The sequence below is a fragment of the Myxocyprinus asiaticus genome, chromosome 3 (assembly GCF_019703515.2).
Source record: "Myxocyprinus asiaticus isolate MX2 ecotype Aquarium Trade chromosome 3, UBuf_Myxa_2, whole genome shotgun sequence".
NCBI lineage: Eukaryota > Metazoa > Chordata > Actinopteri > Cypriniformes > Catostomidae > Myxocyprinus > Myxocyprinus asiaticus.
The window spans coordinates 66,240,807-66,261,498 of NC_059346.1; the positions used below are offsets into that span (position 1 = coordinate 66,240,807).

The following is a 20,692-nucleotide window of genomic DNA, read 5'->3' on the forward strand; positions in this document are numbered from 1 at the left end:
ATGTAATTACCATTACTGTAGGACCCTCAATGCAATTTGTGTGATTTTCCTCCAGTGCCAATTTAGTGATACTGTATATAGTAATGGTTGACCAATATTGTTTTTTCAATGGGTGATGCCAATAACTAGAGAGCGGGGTAGACGATATTAAGCAGATTTACCTATATATGTGATACATGATCATTCAAATAATTATAGCAATTAAGATGTTCACGTATACTCAAAAGATATGCATCATCCACTGACAAGGCTGTTGGTAGATTATTGAACTGACTCAAGGAGAGTTAGCGCTAGTATTAATCGGCCAAGCGGGCACAGTTATCAGCCAATGATAATACCGGCTTTGGAGATATATTGGTCTATCACAAAAAGACACATCACACAAATCAAGATATCAAGTCATGTTGATTTTCCATTTTAAAAAACTGTTTTTTCTTCCCATTCTCTTTTATTCTTAGTAAGCTTCACTAGGATTATTAAAGTCTACAAAGGCTCATCATATAATTAATGACTGTAACCCTCACCACTTAAACCCTGACGACCAGTCCAGTGAACCTGCCTTTGAAAAACAGCCCCTGTTTTGAAACATTTTTCAGAAATGTATGGCATAATCTATCTTGGGTCACACATGCATGTTTGGCTGATCTGAAGATGCGTGGGGTGGGGGGATGCTCATAAATCAGCCGTTAAGCAGTAAGGTTGAGGCAGGGAGGCTATAGGGTTAATGAATATCTCCGGCTGGTTGGGGGATGTTCAGAATCCCAGCGAGGGATATGACTAGATGCGTAGGAGCAGGTTGTCCAGAGAGGCCCCATCAGTCAGATCAAAGGTGTCTACAGGGAAGGTCACCGGTTCTGGCCGAAGACCTGTCCTGAAGTAGAGAGATGGAGCAAGTGAGGATGAGTGGGAGAGGGCTGGATAATGCAACAACGTAAAAAAACACTAATAAAACACTAATGTGTTTCCACTGCACACTGTTATTGTGAACATTGTCCATATGTTATTTACCATAAACTTCATGTATGATCCAGAATCATGTTTTAAAGCTAGAATGCTAAACATTTTTGTACCTAGTATAGATCTTTCCATTCTTTTAATGTTCTTTGGACGAAACAAAAACTAGGAGTTTATTTGTGAAGAAAGTTCAATTTCTGACACATCAACAACAAACAAAACTACTTTCAGCAACCTTGGAATATTTTTAACCCTGTAAGTACATGGATCATGCAGTACATAATAATTTTCCTACTGAGAGACAGTACTTCCATTATCTCCATTATTTCCTCTAATAAACTTGATCACTTTATCCAAATGCAAATGTTTTGAAAAATCAACATTTGTCATAAATGCATACAGTACTAAGCAGCCCTAAAACTTTATGAACTACAAAATCGCCATCAGCATGATTTTCAATTGAACAGGTTTTCAAAAGCTTTTTCAATTGAATACTCTTGGATACAGTGATCCACTGACTGCCTCTAGAGGTCAATGGTTAACTCCATTTTGGCTTAGAATGGACTGTTTTCTCAAGGGTGACAAGTTGAAGATTTAGAGAGAGGCCTCGGTACAGGGAATGTAGTTGTTGGCTAAACCCCCTTTAATCCACAGGATTTTCTACACAACTCCTAATTTGTCAGGACCAACATTTATATCTGCTACAAAACAGGAGAGCATCCTCAACCAAGAAGTGAACTTAAAAATGATACACTCCTCATATAAGCTGCAGTGACAGTCGAGTGAGGCTTGCTTTGACATTTAGGATAGCACTGTAGAGTTTGTTTAGACCTGGTACTTCAGTTGTATTAATGTTGATTATTAAAATCCCCTTCTATCACTCCGACAGGTGACCTGCCGAGCAGAATTCAGCTCTACCAGAACCAAAAAGTCATGGCTAATATCCATCAAAACTATTCATCGAGTTAAGCCTTATTAATAGGCTGATGGTATGCTATTGTACCATGGCACAGATTTATGCCGCAGTCATTGTAGTTGTTTTAAATAAATTCAAAATACAAGCAAGGATCTTTTACATTTATTCTGCTTTCTATGTACATTTTTTGTTTTATGCACAGCCAAGTAAATCATGTTTGTATGTTTTAACAGTTATTCATACCCATTCCAAATTCTAGGCCAGATTGATTACTTATTTTAACTAAAAAGAAAGTTTGTCTACCTAAACTCAAAGTAATAAAAAAAAAAGAAAAAAAAAAAAGAAGTAAATGTCTAGCAACTAATGAACTAGCAAATGACATTGAAGGTAAAACACTGGAAGGTTTTATAATACAAGAAAAATAAATACTATTAACAGGAGAAATCTGGTGACTACATGTGTCCAAAAATAAAAATTTCCTTACATAAGTTATGTTTAGTTGCTAAATGTTGCAGGTTAATCAAAAACATTGTTGTATCCTATAGGTTTTCTAAAGTCTTTAGAATAACTTTGTGTTATTGGTGCTCTGCTTATGACAATCACTTTACTGTTGGAACATGTTACTTATCTGTGTACTAACAGAGATTGTGTAATGTTACATTACATTAGTATGTTCATGATAACAAGTATTAGCTTATATGGTAAGTACTTTAAATGGATGTCTTGGTTTGTATTGTGCTGTGCCATATTTCCAGCTAACATTTTTATAAAAAAGTGCCCATTTATCCATTTTCTTACACTGACCTTTTTGTATCATGGACTTACTGATAATTCCAAAACAATTATACTTCAGAAATTGCATTAAGTGAAACAAACTTGCATTATATCCCTGAACAAAACCTACTGAAAGTCAGCACTTCAATAGATCTGCTGTGATTTGAGAGAAATGGTGCTCACTGACCAGAAGATGTTTTCATTTTCTTTTTTTTTTTTGTCATTAGTCTACACTTACAGAAGTCAGGACTCATTACCATCAAACACAAGATCCCAAAGAGTCGTTCTATAACATATCAGCTCATATACGCTCAAAATAATGTCAAAAACAACTCAAAAAATGAGATGAAAAAATACTATAAAACTGGATTGTTTTTCCTTGATTCATTTCATCTTCTTTTTCCTTCTTTTTAATAAAAGTCTCGTCAATAAAATTGCTGACATCTCTGCGCATTTGCCCTAACATTGAAAGGGAAATGCTCTTTGTTTTCCCTGTTATACAGTTTTGTATAAATGTAAGTCTCTTGTTACTGTCCACTGTGACAAACAAAATCCCAATATTTCTTGGACATTCATTGCTGCCTTGGCCAGTTTAACTGGCCTGATGTCTGACATGAGTGTCCAATGGTTTCATTCATAACCTAAGCCACAAGGTTTCACAAGGCAGCGTAGATTTGAAAGATATAAATATGCAGGAAAGAGTCTTTCCTAGATACCATGATGGGAGCGTTTTTTTTCTTCTGTTCATGCGAATCCAATTAGCTGCCTTCATTCCAGTCAGGCATGATGCTTACACTGTGCACGGCGTGGTATTGGTGCGGGGACAGCGTGCGGGGTATCCCGTGAGTGTACAAGTACTCATTCCCCTGCAGGCCGGTGGTTGGCGACTGAATCCCTGCGCTCGGGCTGCACTGACGACCCAGCGGCTGATGAGGCATGGAGCCCTGGTACATAGCATGTGTGTCGCCCAGCTGTGGTGAGGCATGGCCTGCGACGCCGCTCAATCTGGACACCAGGGGTCCTGAGGTGAAATGAGCAGAGAAGTGCTGATAGGGCAGCCGGTCCATCTGCTGCATGGTGGTCACGGAACAGCTACCATAAGGTGAGACACCTGGCCAGGTGTTGCAGCTGATGTCTTCCAGGCTAGGCACCGGCTCAGTGGATTGCGAAGCACCGGCGTACATGCACGCCTGCCGCTGACCAGACTCAGTCCTGTAGGGGGCACCGCTGAGGCCCAGAGACTGAGAGTAGCTCACAGGCCGATAGTAGTGATCGTCCTCACTGGATGAACTTTCCACGTAGGTTTTCTTGTACGGATGATCTCTGGTGTGACAGTCATCCTCCACTATGCATAGACAAAACATTGTGGAAATTAATTTAGTACCATTTAGAAATATATATTTTAAAAAAATCAATTTTGTTAAATCTCTGATTTATTCTAGTTACAATGCACCTTTCCTCTTGATGCAGTGATAGTCTTGACTGTGTTCATGGGGCAAAGGATAGGAGCTTGACTGAGGCAGTAGGTCTTGGGATGTGCTCGTAACCCCGTTTTCACAGGAGTACTGAGAGCTCATGCCACCAGGAGTAGACAGACCTTGTACGTCGCCGCTAAACGGACTCTGGCTGGTGCCGACCCGCTGGCGCACAGAACTGCGAGGGACCACTGGATACTCCTTGGTGCTTTAAAGAACAAAAAGCATTTTCTTGACCTCCCCTATAAGCCATTCCATTTACATTGCTGTCTTTCATTCAGGGATCTTGAAACTGCTTAAATGGCAACTAAGCACATCTACCGTCAATGCACAGCACTCGGTTAGAATAAGCTCTTAGCAATCTGTCTGTGACAGGAGCTTTTCCATGCCAATTAATCAATGGAAGTCAAAAAAGGCACTTTGCATAATTCCTTTGCTATTCATTTTGAACCATTGACCTGGTTCTCAGTAGGTCCTAGTTTAACTAAGAGCAGACCTGCTTCATCTCAATGGCTGACAGCGGAGGACAGATAGTGTATCAGAACCTTTGACTGCTACAGAGAAAGTACACAATACAATACAATTTAGTCTCTCTGTACTGTCTGTTCTGTGCATGAAACCTTAGCACTTGTATTTTAATAAATCTTGATACACAAAATATTAAATAATTAGCGGTATTCTCACTTAGATAAAGGCAACTGCTGAATGAATAAATGTTCATCACAGTGCTGTATAATGGATTCGGTAGAACAGAAGAGTTTCAAAAGTGTCATTCTGGCTTTAGTCAAGTCTTAAAGTCTTCAGGTCATTATCTGGAAACTCAATAGAAAGCTAACCCCAAGAGGCTCTTATGGGAGACATTAGTCAATTCTGTTTCTTCTCATTTGAAAGTAACAGACAAAGTTAACTACGGCATGGAAAGTGCATTGCCATTTTTTTCCTAATGTATCAAGTCTGTCATTTTGGAGTGGACAACGCCTGTGTTGGCTGCTGTGGGCCCTAAAACCAGATTTTCTGCTTTGAAAATGTGTTTTTCCACACTCTATAGAAGCATGTTATACAGCAGTCATCTGGAGAAAATAAGAATAAAAGCCATGTGGTCTTTGCCTCCGCTGGAGCAACTATATCACAACTCTTCTGGATCTCTATATAGATACTGAGACATCAGCCATGAAAATCAGTGGCTGGATGGGTTTAACTTGCATAACAAATGTCTACCTCAGTTAAGAGCACTGGCTTTGTGAAAGCAACCACTTCTGGTTTGTCTCCGTGTTGGGCGAATGTTTGTGCATTGATTAGCACAAGCCTGTTTAGTGATAATTAGAGAGCTAATCTGACTGCAGCCTCTTCCTACCCATCTAAAGATGCTGATCAAGTCTCCTGTCAGGCCAGAGACCATATTTAGAGGGGCTATCTTTAAGACACATTTATCTAGCAGAAAGCTACTAACATGCAGTTTTAAGGTTGTGGATATATTAGTTTATCACTGCAATTATCTCTGCACAAACACTTGAGGTTAAATCCACACAAAAGTCGGTTAATGTGAATTATGCAAAAGGCTTTTCCCGCAGATATACACTTACCTTTGCATTCTTGACATGCGATGTAGCTCCATATCGTCACTTCCACGAAATCCCTTTGCAAAGGGATTGTTCTCAATCTTTAACTGGGTAATCTGTAAAACAGGCAACACACATGTTACCTATAGCTTCAGTGTTTGGCCTTGAACTGAGTACACTGTCCTGAAGTAGTCTCTTCATTTATTTGAATCAAATGATGGGCTTCTTAATTTGATTTGAACTCCAGATTTATTTTTATTAATGACATGAGAACATGCTTTCCCATCTAAGAGCCCAGAAGTGACTGTAAAAATACATTGTTTAATTTTTACCCCTAAACAATACACCTTGGCAGAGAAAGCAGGAGGATTAAAAAGATGATTGATAGATAACTGTATACTCTCTTGTAACTCATTTGCATTAATGTATCCATGAATTTGTTTTGAAAGGAATTTGCAGGGACCACTTTTATTATTGTTTTCAAAACAGCCAGCATGCACTTGAGGAATTTAATGCTTTGCATGTTTCTGCTGGTGGGACATCCCACTGGGACAATCAATTCAATCATTTCAGTCTTTAAAAATGTATCTAACGGAATGTTCTATTGCATATTATACTGTAATGAAACACAATGAGTGGCACTTTTGGGACTGGAAATTGACAGATTATCCTGGTGGTGTATTCTGTTGGATCAACAGATGATGAAAAGATGAAATCTTGATGTGCCCAGGCACTGTGGTTTGTTTGATTCTGGTCTAATGTAGAAAAAACTTCTCAGACATTTTGGATAAGGATTTGTGTACATTTTGGCTTCTGTATGACCCTGACCGTTTTTTCACACACGTGAATCACCAGTATTCATGCTGCCTTTATCATGACAGTCTTTTAGAATGCTTATGAATAAAAAATATTATTGTTTTTATTTTATAGTTCCTCTGTGATAATCTGGTTTCTTAAAAAAAAAAATCCTTAAAGTTCTTTTAATGAAACGAAGCGAACAGAAATTGCACCCCTTTCAATAGCAAGTCAATACCAAGTGCAACTGCTAAATTCATAAATCAATATGAAAAGATGGCAGTGTTTGTACACACAATTGTTTCACCAGAGTAACTTGTGAGTTTAGAGATATTCCTTTAATGAGAGTCATTCTCTCTGGAAGGTTATTTTTTGGCTGTTGTGGTGCGTTTCCTAACAGGACCTGATCTTTGACTCTGCTTTGGCTCTCACTTGAGATTAAACCTAGTAAAAAAGTTACATGTTCGGACGCACCTTTAAACTCTCATAAACGCACTGCAGACTTTTTCAGCAAACTGAGGAGTTTTGTATATGACAATATAATTTGCTTAACGTTTTCTATCATAAAACATCATTTATTTACCAACAAAGTGCTAACCGAAATAATGCTCTATTTTCAGAGCTTGACCTGAGAACTCTCTTCAGATGTTTCCACAGTATCTGGGAGTCTTAACGCAGAGAGAAGTCACCTCTGAATCATTATACTTTTATATTTCATTTTTTCTTTCAAATTAAGCATTGAATAATTCCCGCACACACTGGAACAACGCGCAAACAATATGAAGTACGTCATTATTTAATCGAAATCTGCTATTATTTAACTCCCATTACCAAAGTAGGTTCTCACAGCGCGCACCGGGTATTTACAACATTGAATATCTGAAATTATTAACACACATTAGAGCCTCATAGAAAAAAGATTTCGTTTCTGAATGTAAGTCAAATGACGTATGACTATTTCGAGGTTGGTCAAGTATATCAGGTTAATTTAATCTTAAAATACAATCACAATTGCGTGGATTAGCATTTTCCAACATACTATGGCCGATTTTTTTTTTTTTTTTGTATCTGGATATTTGCATGAAATAACCAAATTCATACGAGCTCTGTTATTTGAGACACGTTATGTGCCATGAGCTCTCTTAAACTGTTTTTAAACTGTTGCTCATTATAAAATAAAGGTACACATGATTATTTCCTTTTGTATAATGTTGCTTTGTTTAGCTGCAGGCGTAAGTTCCAAAAGGTTATTAACATGCAATTATTTTTAATGAACCACAGGTGCACGTGCTTTTACCCATTAAAGGTGTGTAAAAGAGGATTTCGGAAATAAGTAAATTAACAACCTTCCATGATGCACATCCAGTGAATAAGAATAGCTGTCTACTTATGAGTGAGTCTAAATGCCATGATCCAAGCAGAGCAAATAATTCAAATATTTAATGTTGTCAGTGGATAAAAAAAAAAAATCAAAAATCAAAAATCTCTTGTGACCCATGTCGGCAGAATAAAGAAAAGGCAAATGTGTAGTTGTGTTTAATGTGTTCATAGACACACATTTTTTGGTTAAAATATATACGAATGTATAACGGGAAATTGTATATTTAATGTCATTTATATATTTAAAGTCACCATTTCGTTATGTTTTTCACGATTTTTAACTATTTTTGCCTTCACTAGATGATTTAATATTATCCTGTGACGTGAATTTTTTTTAAGAATACAAATATTCCATATAGTCTCTCAATTAAAATGAGGTACAATTTGCATGCATAATGTAAGATAATTAGCTAAATTCTGTTAAAAAATAGCATTAGATGGACTATAGAATGTCACACCAACTTTCCAAAAGTAATTTCACGTCAACTACCAAATGCATGATTTTCTTTAACTAAAGCATCGATACCTACAAGAACCTTTAAATAAACAAACGTTTGACCGCCCAAGTGTTTTTCTATCATTGCAATAATTCAATAAATACAGAAAAACAAAAAGTATCTGTGAAAGTGCACTTCGGTGTTTGCCCCTTACAGTCTGTTTCCAGCAGTCAAATGTATTATTGCAGAAACCTCAGACAAAAATATGATCACGATGCCAGCTACTCATATTAAACTATCACGGGCCATTTGACTTTAAAGCGCGAAGTTCAACACCATCTTAGTGCAAAAGAATGTTTTTACATTTGTTTATCTGATGTAAATTTGATCCAGAAAAACAGTGCAATTATAAGTGATCAACACAGAAATGCGTTTGACAATTCACGTCGCCAGTATAAAAAAGATATAATAATCACCTAACATGCATGTTTTTGTTTTCTTGGTCGTACAGTAATTTATCTCTGTATTTAATGTCACATTCATGTTCTTTGCAAACGCTTTCTTACCATACACGTACTTATTTTTTAATTACGTACATCATAATCGATGTTTTTGAGCACGACATTGTGACACCAGGAGGTAGGCTACACAATGTATTGTTTTAGATTTGAACTATTAAGGAACAAGTGTAGATTATATATAAGGCATGTTCTGGGCAATATTTTTACGATTCCATGCAGAAGTGGAAATATTCATTGACGTGTCTATTGGAATTGACCAAACAAAATATCTTGATTCTCATTGATTAGTGCAGATGTTTTCTAAAGTTTAGCATTCTTAATGTTAAGACATTCTATATTCGTAAACCAACAGATTACCAAGTCACTACTACCATACATTCATTTGAAATGTTTTCAGTCAATAGATGCAAGAGACTTTTTCCGTTTACTCAGTATTTCTTGGCATGCACAAGAATCACCCAGTATTAACTGACTTTTATCAAGAGTTCAGCGTCTCTAGAGAATGAAATCCTAAATGTCTAAAATGTACAAAAAAAAAAAAAAAAAATAACATAATTAAATATAGGCTAAGGACTTAACATGGATAGTCTCAGTTCATTAATTAATTTCGTAAATAATTTCGATTCACAAAATGTTATCCAGTTTAGCCTTAAAACGAACACAAGAAGATTTAACTTCTTACCTTATGATTTTGGTAAGACGTGACTGCAATAAACGCCGTTTCTGGAAACACGTGAGTGCAGAAAGCGGTATTTTTGGAACCAAATCCATTGTTTTCATCCGCCTTTACGATGTGGATCCTCGGTTGATATTTATGCATGGAATTCAGGATAATCTGGAAAAAAAGTGGAGCTAAAACATGACCATTTACACAAAACACATTATATTATTCAACTGATTCACAGTAGGGTCTTACTCTTTTTCCTATACGGATGGACTTTTCGACTTTTGATTCGTATAAAATGTTACCATTAATCTGTCAATGTGCAACAGAGCAACGCAAAAAATCACGCGAGGATTTGAATGGTTTTTTCTGCTCCCAGCTGCCATATGTGAACACTTTTACTTTGTCATACTTTCCTTCGGACCTCCTCCGTCCATCTTTGAGTTGAGAAACCGACGCTGTTGCGGGTGAACTTGAGGCCTCTCAAAACCTTCTGCGTCCAGTGCTGCTGATTCTCAAACGCAACGCGCAGAAAAACTTACAACAGACTCGTAACAACATCTGTTTACAAGCCAGAAGTTTAACATCAGTACTTTTGTCAAAAGTATGGGAAAAAAAGGAGAATATTTCTAAAATTACTTTTGGTCCAAGTTCTTGTTTTAGAGAAACACTCTAAGTAGCTCTTTGAGCTGTCCAGACTTGCAGGTAAAATGTGTGTGCATAATGAACTCCAATGTTTGCATTGTAGTTTATGCATATTCTATATTTTCAACTTTTATCCGTTTCCCCTCCATCCCTTCATTCTCCAAACAACTGCAGCAGTTCTCCTTTGATCAGTGACATTGGTCCACTCCCACTGAGCTGCTCTTGGCTCAACAAAACAGGCAGCACTTGGTCACATGGCTTCCCCTGCCTGCTGTAAACTTTAAACATTGCTCTCAGCAGAGAGTATTGCTTTTGCTCTAGGCCTACAAAATGATTTAGTGTTCAAGGTGAAACATACATTTTTTTAATATCTGTGATGTCAAAATGATATAACTTAAGGTTTTCTGCAACATCTAGCATAGCCACGCACACTATACTTGTTTTTGACATGAAATGCAAACACATGGTTTTGTCGAAAAACTATGTGTGCGACATACAAGAATATATTTGGAAATCTGTATGGACATTAGACAAAGCTTTTTTCCTAGCATGCTTGTGGTGGGACCACCCACTATGAGTACAGCATTCGTCTGCTCATTCTGTTGCTCCATTTCTCCATTTGGCCCAGCACTGTATGATAGTTTTAAATGATAGTGAGCGATCACTGAGGGCCCTGAATGCTGCCCCACTCTTTCATGTTCCCGACATCACAGGGATTCTGAAGCCCTGCAGATTAACAGCCTTTGTATACCTCTGTCCATCACTCATCACACACTGACATTAAATATAAACCATTTGAAGCACAGTTATCTAAACTACGCCATTTTGACTTAAATATTTCTAGATGGCTACAAGTATGTGTACGCCTGTTGAGCACTTGATTAATGGTGCTCAAAAAATAGTCAAAACTAAAGCTTTGTTTGCTTGGATCTAAAAATGTTTTTAACTTGAAAAGCCAAACTGTGTTCCTTTCCTCACAAATTAACCATCGTCCTTTACCACGAGCACACTTGGTACAGTACGTTGTCCGTGTGGGAATTATTGCAAGTTTCCTTTGGACATCTTTGTCTCATGATTTGGGCTAATTAAGACAGAGTTCTGAACTATTGGCTCATTTGATGTATTTCCTAACAGGTTCCATCTTATAGCATTGCATGTTCAGCTCTGTGTCTAAGACTATTAATAATAAATAGGTCTGAAATTCTTTCAAGCACCTGGAACAACAAGTCGATGGGTTGTTATTTTGGTCGAGAAGCCGTACTTCATTTATAAATCCCAGGGTGCTCTTTCAGCTCAAAAGGGGGCATGCCAAGAACCACTGCAACCGATCAAAAATGCATACTGGCTAGAAATTTACAACACGGCTCACATTCCAACTGAGCTCTGATTTCATTCTACCAGCTGAGGTTTGGCAGGACAACAAACCTAATCAACTTAAACCATGTGACCAGAACTAAAGAGTGACAGAACATATGTTATGTGCTTGCAGTCACAGTTTTAAAACATAAGCATGCATATGAAGCACACTCTCGTAGCGAAACGTGACTGTCCTGGCATATACTGTAGTATGCTCAGATAGAGACACGGTGCTTAGGTTTCTACATTCACATATCTGAGAAACTCTGAACATCAGTCTAATCTATTACAGTTGTTAGCTGCTCGGGCTGACCTTTCTTAGACAGAGACTTCTTTATATTAGCTGACAGATTGTGCATAATACAGTTGCCTGAAGAATACAATTACTTTGAACCCACACCAGTTTAAATTTATAATCTGACTTTAGTATGTCCACATCTAAGGCTCTGGACTGTTGTTTTTGTTGACACGATTATCATTACTGGATTTAAGATGTGTTTGGGTTATTACACAGTTCTGGCGTTTGTCAGTAGCACCTCTTTAGAGGTCTATTATTTCTGATCTAGTGTTTTGATGCACAAAGCAATTCACCCACAATTCTACCTGATGTGTGAAACTTTCTCTTTTCATGACCTGAGGACCAGTGGTGAATATTAGAATCATTTTCTGTGTCATTTAGTGCTGATTTCAAATCACTATGATCCAGCATGTGATGATTTTGTACAAAATACTGTACATTTGCCAACTCAAGCACAAAATTTCGAACCAAATAAGCAAATTCGTAAGACAATACTCACATGTCCGAAAGGATCTAGGTGGTTGTTTGTCAGTTTAAGCTTCTGGAATGACACAAGTTGCCGCATCCAGTGTGCACCGGTGGCCGGTGAGTCTGGGTGGACATACAGTCTTCCCGGCATCGCAGGTTCCGCTTTTCCTGTCACAGACCTGAGCCAAAGTACAAAACACAATGTTTTAAACAAATTTAGTTTTTTTGTTTAAACATACTATTCCATTTTTGTACCTACACTTCAAGATACTCCCCTTCAAAACTGTACTCCATTTGTTATATAGTATAATATTTTAATTGTTTTAATGTCTGCGCTCTCATGTTTCATTAACTTTGAACGTTAATGTAAAAGGTTTGGCTGTCTATCAATTTGTTTATTGATTTATGTATTTATTATTACAAGGATATGTTCATTAAAAAAAATAAAAATACTTTGCTCCCTTTCTGTCTTGAAATCGAAACTTGTCAAAATGTGTCTCAGCCTAATACCTCACATTTACTATGCTTCACTGCATTGTGTATTGCGCATAATGTCTTTCAAAGACCCGTTTATTTTGTTAGTGACTAAAGTGATGGTTGATCAAGAGGGTCATTAGTTCCAGAGCGTGCACTGAACGGGTAATTATCAGTGATACTGGCTTGTGGACATCCTCCCTCAACAAACCTTCAATTTAAAACCGCTGACCCTGAAAAGGGAGTATAAAACCAGGAGCAAAATTTGCTACAAAACAGTGTCCTCTGTGATGTTGTTTGAAGCAGACAGTAATGTATGTGAAACATTTTAAGGGTTATTTTTCGTGAACCTGTAGTGTCATCTTAAAAAAAAAAAAAAAAAAAAAAAAAGACATTTCACTAATAGTGTAGGGTAGTGACACAGCCAAGAGACCCACTCTCTTTCAGTCAATACCAGGAATTGAACAAAGTTTCAAGGCAGGTTGTGCTTTTTTAATTTGAATAATATCCACCACAAAATAGCCATTTGTTTCTGGTGTATGTGGTATACTGAAAAAATTCTAACCTGAAAATGTGCTTCATGTGGTAACATCTGAATGAACTGCTATGATTCAATCAAAGATATTATTCAACATGTCTGAATCAACCTGACTACATTATATTACACCAGCAGAGAAATATCACCTTTAAGTAACAATTGCAGGTTACCTTTTTTTTTTTTTTTTTTTTTTACAGTTTAGGATTTTTAGGTTAGATGTTTTTCAGCAATGTTGGAATTGTTTTTAACTGAAATATAAAAACACATTTGTGGATCATTTCTGGAATATTTGAATGATTACTACTTCTTTCCTGCCCTCTTTCCATAGTCTGTTCCCTCTGTGTCATAGTGTACTCCACCGATTCTTCAGAGATGAATAATGAGAATGAATGGGTCAAATTTAATTATGTAACCAAAAGAAAAATGTGTGACACTAGCTTTACAATTTGATAGGTTGTGTCAGTAAATTTTGAGAAGCTTCTTTAGGTTTTGTGTTGTACTAGAGGGTAGTTAAGCAGTATTTTCCTTTATGGATCAGACGGCCGAATGGAGCAGAGAAGAAAGTCAAACCAATACTGGAAACTTTAAACATTCCGTTTAAATGAGGCCCTAACTTCGAGAATATTTCAAGAACCCTCTAGGGCAGTGAAAAATCTTCCAGAAACTATTTAATTATATCGCAAAATAAATAATAACCCGCATTAATAACTTTCACTATTAAAGACATTGTCGTCTCACAAACCATTTATTATCGGCGAATTTATAGCGGTGGTCGTCCGCTGGCACTACATCCATCAGTAGAATGTATTTGGTTTTTGGGTTCAACCCGGTGACCTTCACTTTGAAGCTTGGGAACATCCGCCTGTAGATGAAAGATGGGGAAATATTACAGCATCAACTGACGCATACGGTGTGTTAAAGCACACATGATAAAAAACAAAAACAAAAAAACAACAACAACTTTAGTGTGATATTGATATTTCTCACTGGAGAAAACAACGATTTGTAAACCTACATTGAACGATTAATGCAAGCGTTCATTATTCAATTCGTCAAACGGATACGATATTGAGTTGTAGCCTACCTCACGACTGCTAAAAAAAAACAGGATTAATTTGAAGGTCATTCGATTTGATTTATCTTATCAATATCTGAAGTACTTAAGATATAAAAGCATGAATATTTAAAGCCAAGAAGCAACAAGATTTATATAATAAATAAAATAAAATCAACAAACCCATATAAGACAATGAAGTGTTTTTTTTTTTTTTTTTTTTTTTTCGTGTCACAACAAACGTGTTGTATATATACTGTATATATCCTTTAAAAATTTAGGCTACCACATGTGTTGCGCTACTGAGAAAACAAATCACTTCATTGTCAATCTCAGTCGACAGCATTTGTGGCATAATGTTGATTACCACAAAAAAATTATTTTCGACTCGTCCCTCCTTTTCTTTAAAAAAGCACAATTGTGTGTTCCAGTGAGACACTTCCAATGGAAGTCAATGGGGTCAATAATCTGTAAACATTCAAATACTCACTGTTTCAAAAGTATAGACACAAGACATAAACAATATGTGTGTTAACATGATTGTACTGTCATAAAATCTCTTACTAACCGCATCTGTGGAAAGTTGTAGACAATTTTATAACTTAACTTATAATTCTATAAAGGTTACACCGTAAACCCTAAAAACCTAAAACGACCGTAACAACGACGATTTAAACAACTTTATGATAACTGATTAATTCAATATGCTTCACATTTCTGCCTTTAAACTCTCAAAAAACTGGCCCCACTGACTTCCATTGTAAGTGTCTCACTGTAACATCGATTTTTAATTCTTTTTTTGTTTTCATTTTTATTTATTTTTTAAAGGAGAAACGACTCAAAATTATATGTTGTGGTATTCAACATTATGTCACAAATTCTGTCGACTGAGCTTAACTTATATTGAACCGGAATATTCCTTGAATGTTTTTACTTTTCCCCACGAAACTCACGTATAAATGCACAAAAGAGCAGAACAGGCAGCTGTTCAGTAAAAGTTGTGGCGACCGTATCAAGTGTTTATAACTCCAGATCTATGAGGTACCGAAGGGGTAAGTAAAATGTAATAAAATGAAGAGGAAATTAAATGAGTACAGAAGCCACGTTGTTTAGCAGTGTAAGAAAAGAATAGACGGCACGTTTCTTGAAAGCTGCCGCGATGTGTCAATGTCACATTTATTTATAGAGCACTATTAAAAACAACAACAGCTGACCAATGTGCTGTACATAATATCATACAAATATCATAGAACAAAATATAGCACATGATGTACATAATATAGTACACGATGATGGACTGTTATACATGTAAACAGCAGACAGCAGAAAACATCATTGGTTAAAATAGATCTGTTTTGAGCTTTGATTTAAACTCGTATACAGTTGTGGCTGTTCTAATAAAAACAGGCAGGCTTTTCCAAAGCTACAGCAAACGCACGGTCACCTCTTAGTTTTAGTCTAGTCCTCGGGACTGTTAATGACCTCTGGTTTGAGGACCTCAGAGATCTCACTGAGTGATGCTCAGACAGGAGATCAGTGAGGTAAGACGGTGCTAGACCATTTAAGGATTTATAAACGAGGAGTAGGACTTTGAAATCAATTCTGTAGCGAACTGGAAGCCAGTGTAACGAGACTAAAGCAGGGGTGATATGTTCACGTTTCCTGACACCAGCCAGAAGCCTAGCAGCGGCATTCTGTACAGTTTGCATCCGGGAAAGAGATGACTGACTAATATCCATAAACAATGCATTGCAATAGTCAAGCCGTGAAGTAATAAAAGCATCAAAATTCTTACAAGAAAGAAAGGGATGGCCAATGCTCGTAAATGAAAAAAAAAAAAAAAAAAAAAGAGTTGACTTGTTTGTCAAACTTAAGAGCATTATCAAAGAACACACTCAAATTTTCACGCACGATTTAACATGCGGAGACAGAGAGCCGAAATTAAGATCAGAGGTTCTAAGGGCTTCACTGGGCCCAAACACAATGATCTCAGTCTTGCTTTCATTCAAGTTTAAAAAATGTAAAGACATCCAAGCCTTTAAATCAGAGAGGCAGGCCAGAAGCGAGTCAATACAATTCTTGTTCATTTCAAAGGCAGATAGATTTGGGTGTCATCTGTGTAGCAGTGAAAAGAGATATCGTTTCTCTTAAAATTAGAACCTAAAGGAAGCATATAGAGAGAAAATAAAATAGGACCATTATAACTATTAAATGTTAAGGACTGCGAGACAATTTGTTAACATGAACTCGAACTCACTGAACATCAATATCGTTAAATATCTACTTAATTCCACGTAATGAATAAATGATTCCTCAATCTTCACCTGAACTCTCACACTGATTATAATGTCAGACAACAGCACCATCGCAATGACTTCATGCACACTTATTGCATTTCTTTGCTGCTCCCACAAAACACCATCTGATTCCCTCTACTGTTTTTAAACAAGCTACAATTTGACACTTTCGTAATGAAACAGACCTACACTCCTTCTGTAACACGCGGTTCTGTGTTAGTAAATGAACATAAAAAAAAATGATTGGCGTTATAAATATACAAATTTAGCGTTAGATAATTCAGGTTTGGATCTCACCAGTCAACAAACTGCAATGAAACATAAGTGGAAAACATCTACACTGGAACAGTGAACAGTGTCCAAGAGTGAATGTGTGGGCCTAGTCCACTATCATCTCAATATGTATTAAACCGTTGCTAATTCAACTACGGGAATTTACATTAGCCTGCTAGCACTACAAAATATTTCAAATCCCATTTTTTTTTTTTTTTTTTTTTTTTTTTTTACAAATAAAACATTTAAATACTAAAAAAGGAGTAAAACAAACGCCGCAGTGAATCACTGTCAGCTGATTTATGTCCCCAGTAATCAACATGAGCGATAGACTACTGCTAAAACTTCTAAATAAATAAATAGAATTAAGAATTTAATGATTAAACATTTATGTACGTTTCATGTCAACGTGAAGAATGTATATTTAATGCATAAGTATAACAACGAAGATTTGCTTCAGTGCATTACGTGCACGCACTGAAAACTACATGCGATGGAAGTCCAAAACTTGTAAACATTTGTGTCTTACCTCCCTGCTTTGGTGATGATCATTTCAGTCCCCACTTCATGAAACTTTGTCCATAACTCTCGCTCGTGCAAGTATACTTTGATCCCTTCCATTCCCTTTGAAAACACATACGTTACGTTAATTTCCCATGTATGTAAGATGCATCTCTTTAAATTGAATATAACGACAGCAGGTACAGCTAAATGTCTAAAACATAAATATTCGTAAGACTAATAGATCATCTCAAGTAGAGAAGAAAACAACAACAACAACAACAACAACAACAACAACAACAAAACATTTACGTTTTTTCAGCTTTAAGTGGTTAAATAATGCTGGCCAATAGTAAATGGTTCAGGCTCTTTTGGATTAAAAATTGTCATGATAGGCCTATAGGAAAGGGGGGACGTTTCAGAAATATTATCCCGACATGCAGGTCTATACAGGAAGTATAGTTCCATGCAGGTCTTTTAGTTCCAGTATTTGTTATTGTTTTTTTCGTGTTAATGTATCGTATTACGCATATCGCTTTTTTATATATGATGCATTCTCTCTGATACCTTCAGTGTATGTAACTTTCATTGTTTGCCTTGGCAGCCCTCTGTACAGCAGTAAATAAAGAAATGAATGCACAGCTTTATGAATTTTGTTGAAACAATTGTGGCTCAGACCTGCCATCATTACATCTCTCTCTCTCTCTCTCTCTCTCTCTCTCTCTCTCTCTCACACACACACACACACACAGTTGTTACCTGTTGAATGTAGGTAGTCTGTGATGACGGAGATTTGCTGGAGGCTCCATTCTGTTTTTCTGATTTACCGTCGCTTTGTAAATCTTTTGCATCCGTGTCACTTGGAGAGTTTTGGAGGCGAAAGGCGTCTTCGCTGTCCGCCATGTCAGATGGGCCTGTGAACTACTTTAACGGTGAGGCCTAAATGACAGAAACATTTCATCATCACCTTCTTTTAAAACATGATACACATGTGTGACTTGCTTCAGCCTATTTCTACACCACGTTTACACCGCTTTAATAAGCATTTGTTAAGCCACTGATGACAATAATTCTGATGACAAAAACATTCTAACTGTGCTCGCGAATCGCCGTTTTCAGATCACTTTTAAAGAGCAAAAGACTCAAGATTATACATACAAAAAATGTCAAAATAGCCACTTACTAAATCAGTCACTAAATAGGTCCTATATTATTCACTAAAACACTTCTCTGGGCCAGAAAAACAAATGCAATACTTGTGTATTATTTGGAGAAATGTCTTCTCACATAAACGATGAACAATGTTAATGCAACTTTATTTAAACATCACACACACACACACACACACACACACACACACACACACACACACACACACACACACACCATTTACATACACAAAATGTATACACATAGGCCTCTAGCTGTATAAGCAATATTATTCTCAATTCTAATTGTTGCTTATTATTATTGTTGTTATTATAATTATTATTGTTGTTTTTCTTGACAGACGAATTTTAATCCTTAAAAGAGGATAAAGTCCTTGCATGGGCCTCTGTTGTAACTTTCTTTAGAGATTAGAAAAACTCAGTCACAACTGTTCGATACATAGTACTATCTCTCAATCTACAATGACTGTATCGAGCTATAGAATATATGCATTACTAATGCCCTTCAGAAATCAGAAGAGCTTTACTGTATCTTCACATGTGTATGTCGATGCGTCTCTAACGATAGCCTAAATGCACCAGAGGAACAATTCAATGAATCACAATCAAATGAAGGCAAAGAAACTGACACTGGACAATACCTTTAATTCTGAGGCAGGACAGGGAGTTTGACCAGTCCGTGAACGCGTCCAGGTGACCCTGTCTTTTCCAAATATTGGCGGTTTGATAGCGAATTTCCCTTTTAATGTGAATTATATTCCAAGCATGTATCTCTCGGTATGAGGCACGGTGAACCCATGGACTTCCTCTGTGTCCTCGGTGAGGCAGAACTCTTCATCAACACCAGGCGTCCGTGAAATATGGCGATTAAAAACGAGAATCTTTCTTCTTGTGCTAGTGATGAACTCGCGCTAATGGCAGTTCACATGTCTTCAGAGTCCAGCCGCCGTTATTCTTCCTTTACTAGTCTATTCAACCTCCTCCTACTCCTCCTCTCTCTCTCTCTCTCTCTCTCTCTCTCTCTCTCTCTCTCTCTCTCTCTCTCTCTCTCTCTCTCTCTCTCTCTCTTGTCTCAGTTACGCTGGAAAACGGAAGCGATGAGACGAACCACGTCGGTAGTTTGGGCCGTTTGCTGTGTGGACACGCAGTGCACTTGACGTTATCGGTCCACCCACAGTATAACTGCCCCCCAGATCCCCCACCTCCCCTCATAAAATCTGCATTCTTCACAGGAGACATTTTAAACGCGCATCGAAAAGAAGCGCCGGACTCGTCATGTTACGTCATATAAAACTGATATCAAATATCGAAAACTATACCCAATGTGTGTAGGCCTATTTTATTGCAGCTTTGCACCGTTTCCCCCAGATCAAATTATTTAATTAATCATTAATTATTAAAATGATAAATACTGAAGAATCTTTATATATAGAACATTGAGACACATTTATGAATACAAAGAGTCAAACCTACACAGGACATAAGCCTGCGCATACATACAAATGACAAATGAATTCACATGTAATTAATTACATTATGCTTCAATAGTTCATGGTGTTTTTGGTTATTTGGCTTGTATTATGTGGTGGATTCTGTAAGTCTTCAGAAACTATGAAACATATCCGATTGAGCTGTTTTTATGTTGTGGGGTTTTGTTATTATTTCTTCAGAATGGCAGATTTCAGCGCTCAAAATGTAGTTATTACAGGGTTCAACAAGCGAATTAAAGAGGTAAAAATCACCTTGAAGATAGCTTACATAAAATAAAGTGATGTTCTTCATCTCAGTTTCAAGCCAAACAGAGGTCTCCTGAAGTGTGTAGAGGAACACGACTAACAAGTAAATGAAAATAGGGCACTTAAATAATGTTGTGTGTTACATGGGCAAACCAGTTAACTCTTCTAACCTTGTTGCCACCGATATAGAATATTCCGTTTCATCTGCATTACGCATCGCAATCTAATAAAAACGTTTGACACCAGGCCGTCGAGTCAGTTGTTTTGCCACAAGACACGGAAACTCCAACTGAAGAAACCTCCTTTAAACCAACAACTAAATATAGCACCTGATAACCCAGGGCTTCAAAGATAACAGCGTGCCCACCAGTGTGTTAAAATCACAATTCCACAAATGAATAATTATGT

At 37.0% G+C, this 20,692-nt stretch overlaps 1 protein-coding gene across 1 annotated transcript; it reads right to left on the reverse strand.

The window, feature by feature from the left end:
• Positions 1-2,017: 2,017 nt before the first annotated feature.
• On the reverse strand, positions 2,018-19,585 carry LOC127422787 (T-box transcription factor TBX5-A-like). The gene is made up of 9 exons (XM_051666559.1): positions 19,190-19,585; positions 18,139-18,318; positions 17,408-17,502; positions 13,997-14,116; positions 12,274-12,421; positions 9,494-9,646; positions 5,703-5,794; positions 4,098-4,327; positions 2,018-3,989 (listed from the first exon to the last, which is right to left on the reverse strand). The coding sequence occupies exons 2-9, from the start codon at positions 18,280-18,282 to the stop codon at positions 3,403-3,405; spliced, it is 1,569 nt and encodes a 522-aa protein (XP_051522519.1). The 5' UTR covers positions 18,283-18,318; positions 19,190-19,585; the 3' UTR covers positions 2,018-3,402.
• Positions 19,586-20,692: the final 1,107 nt, after the last annotated feature.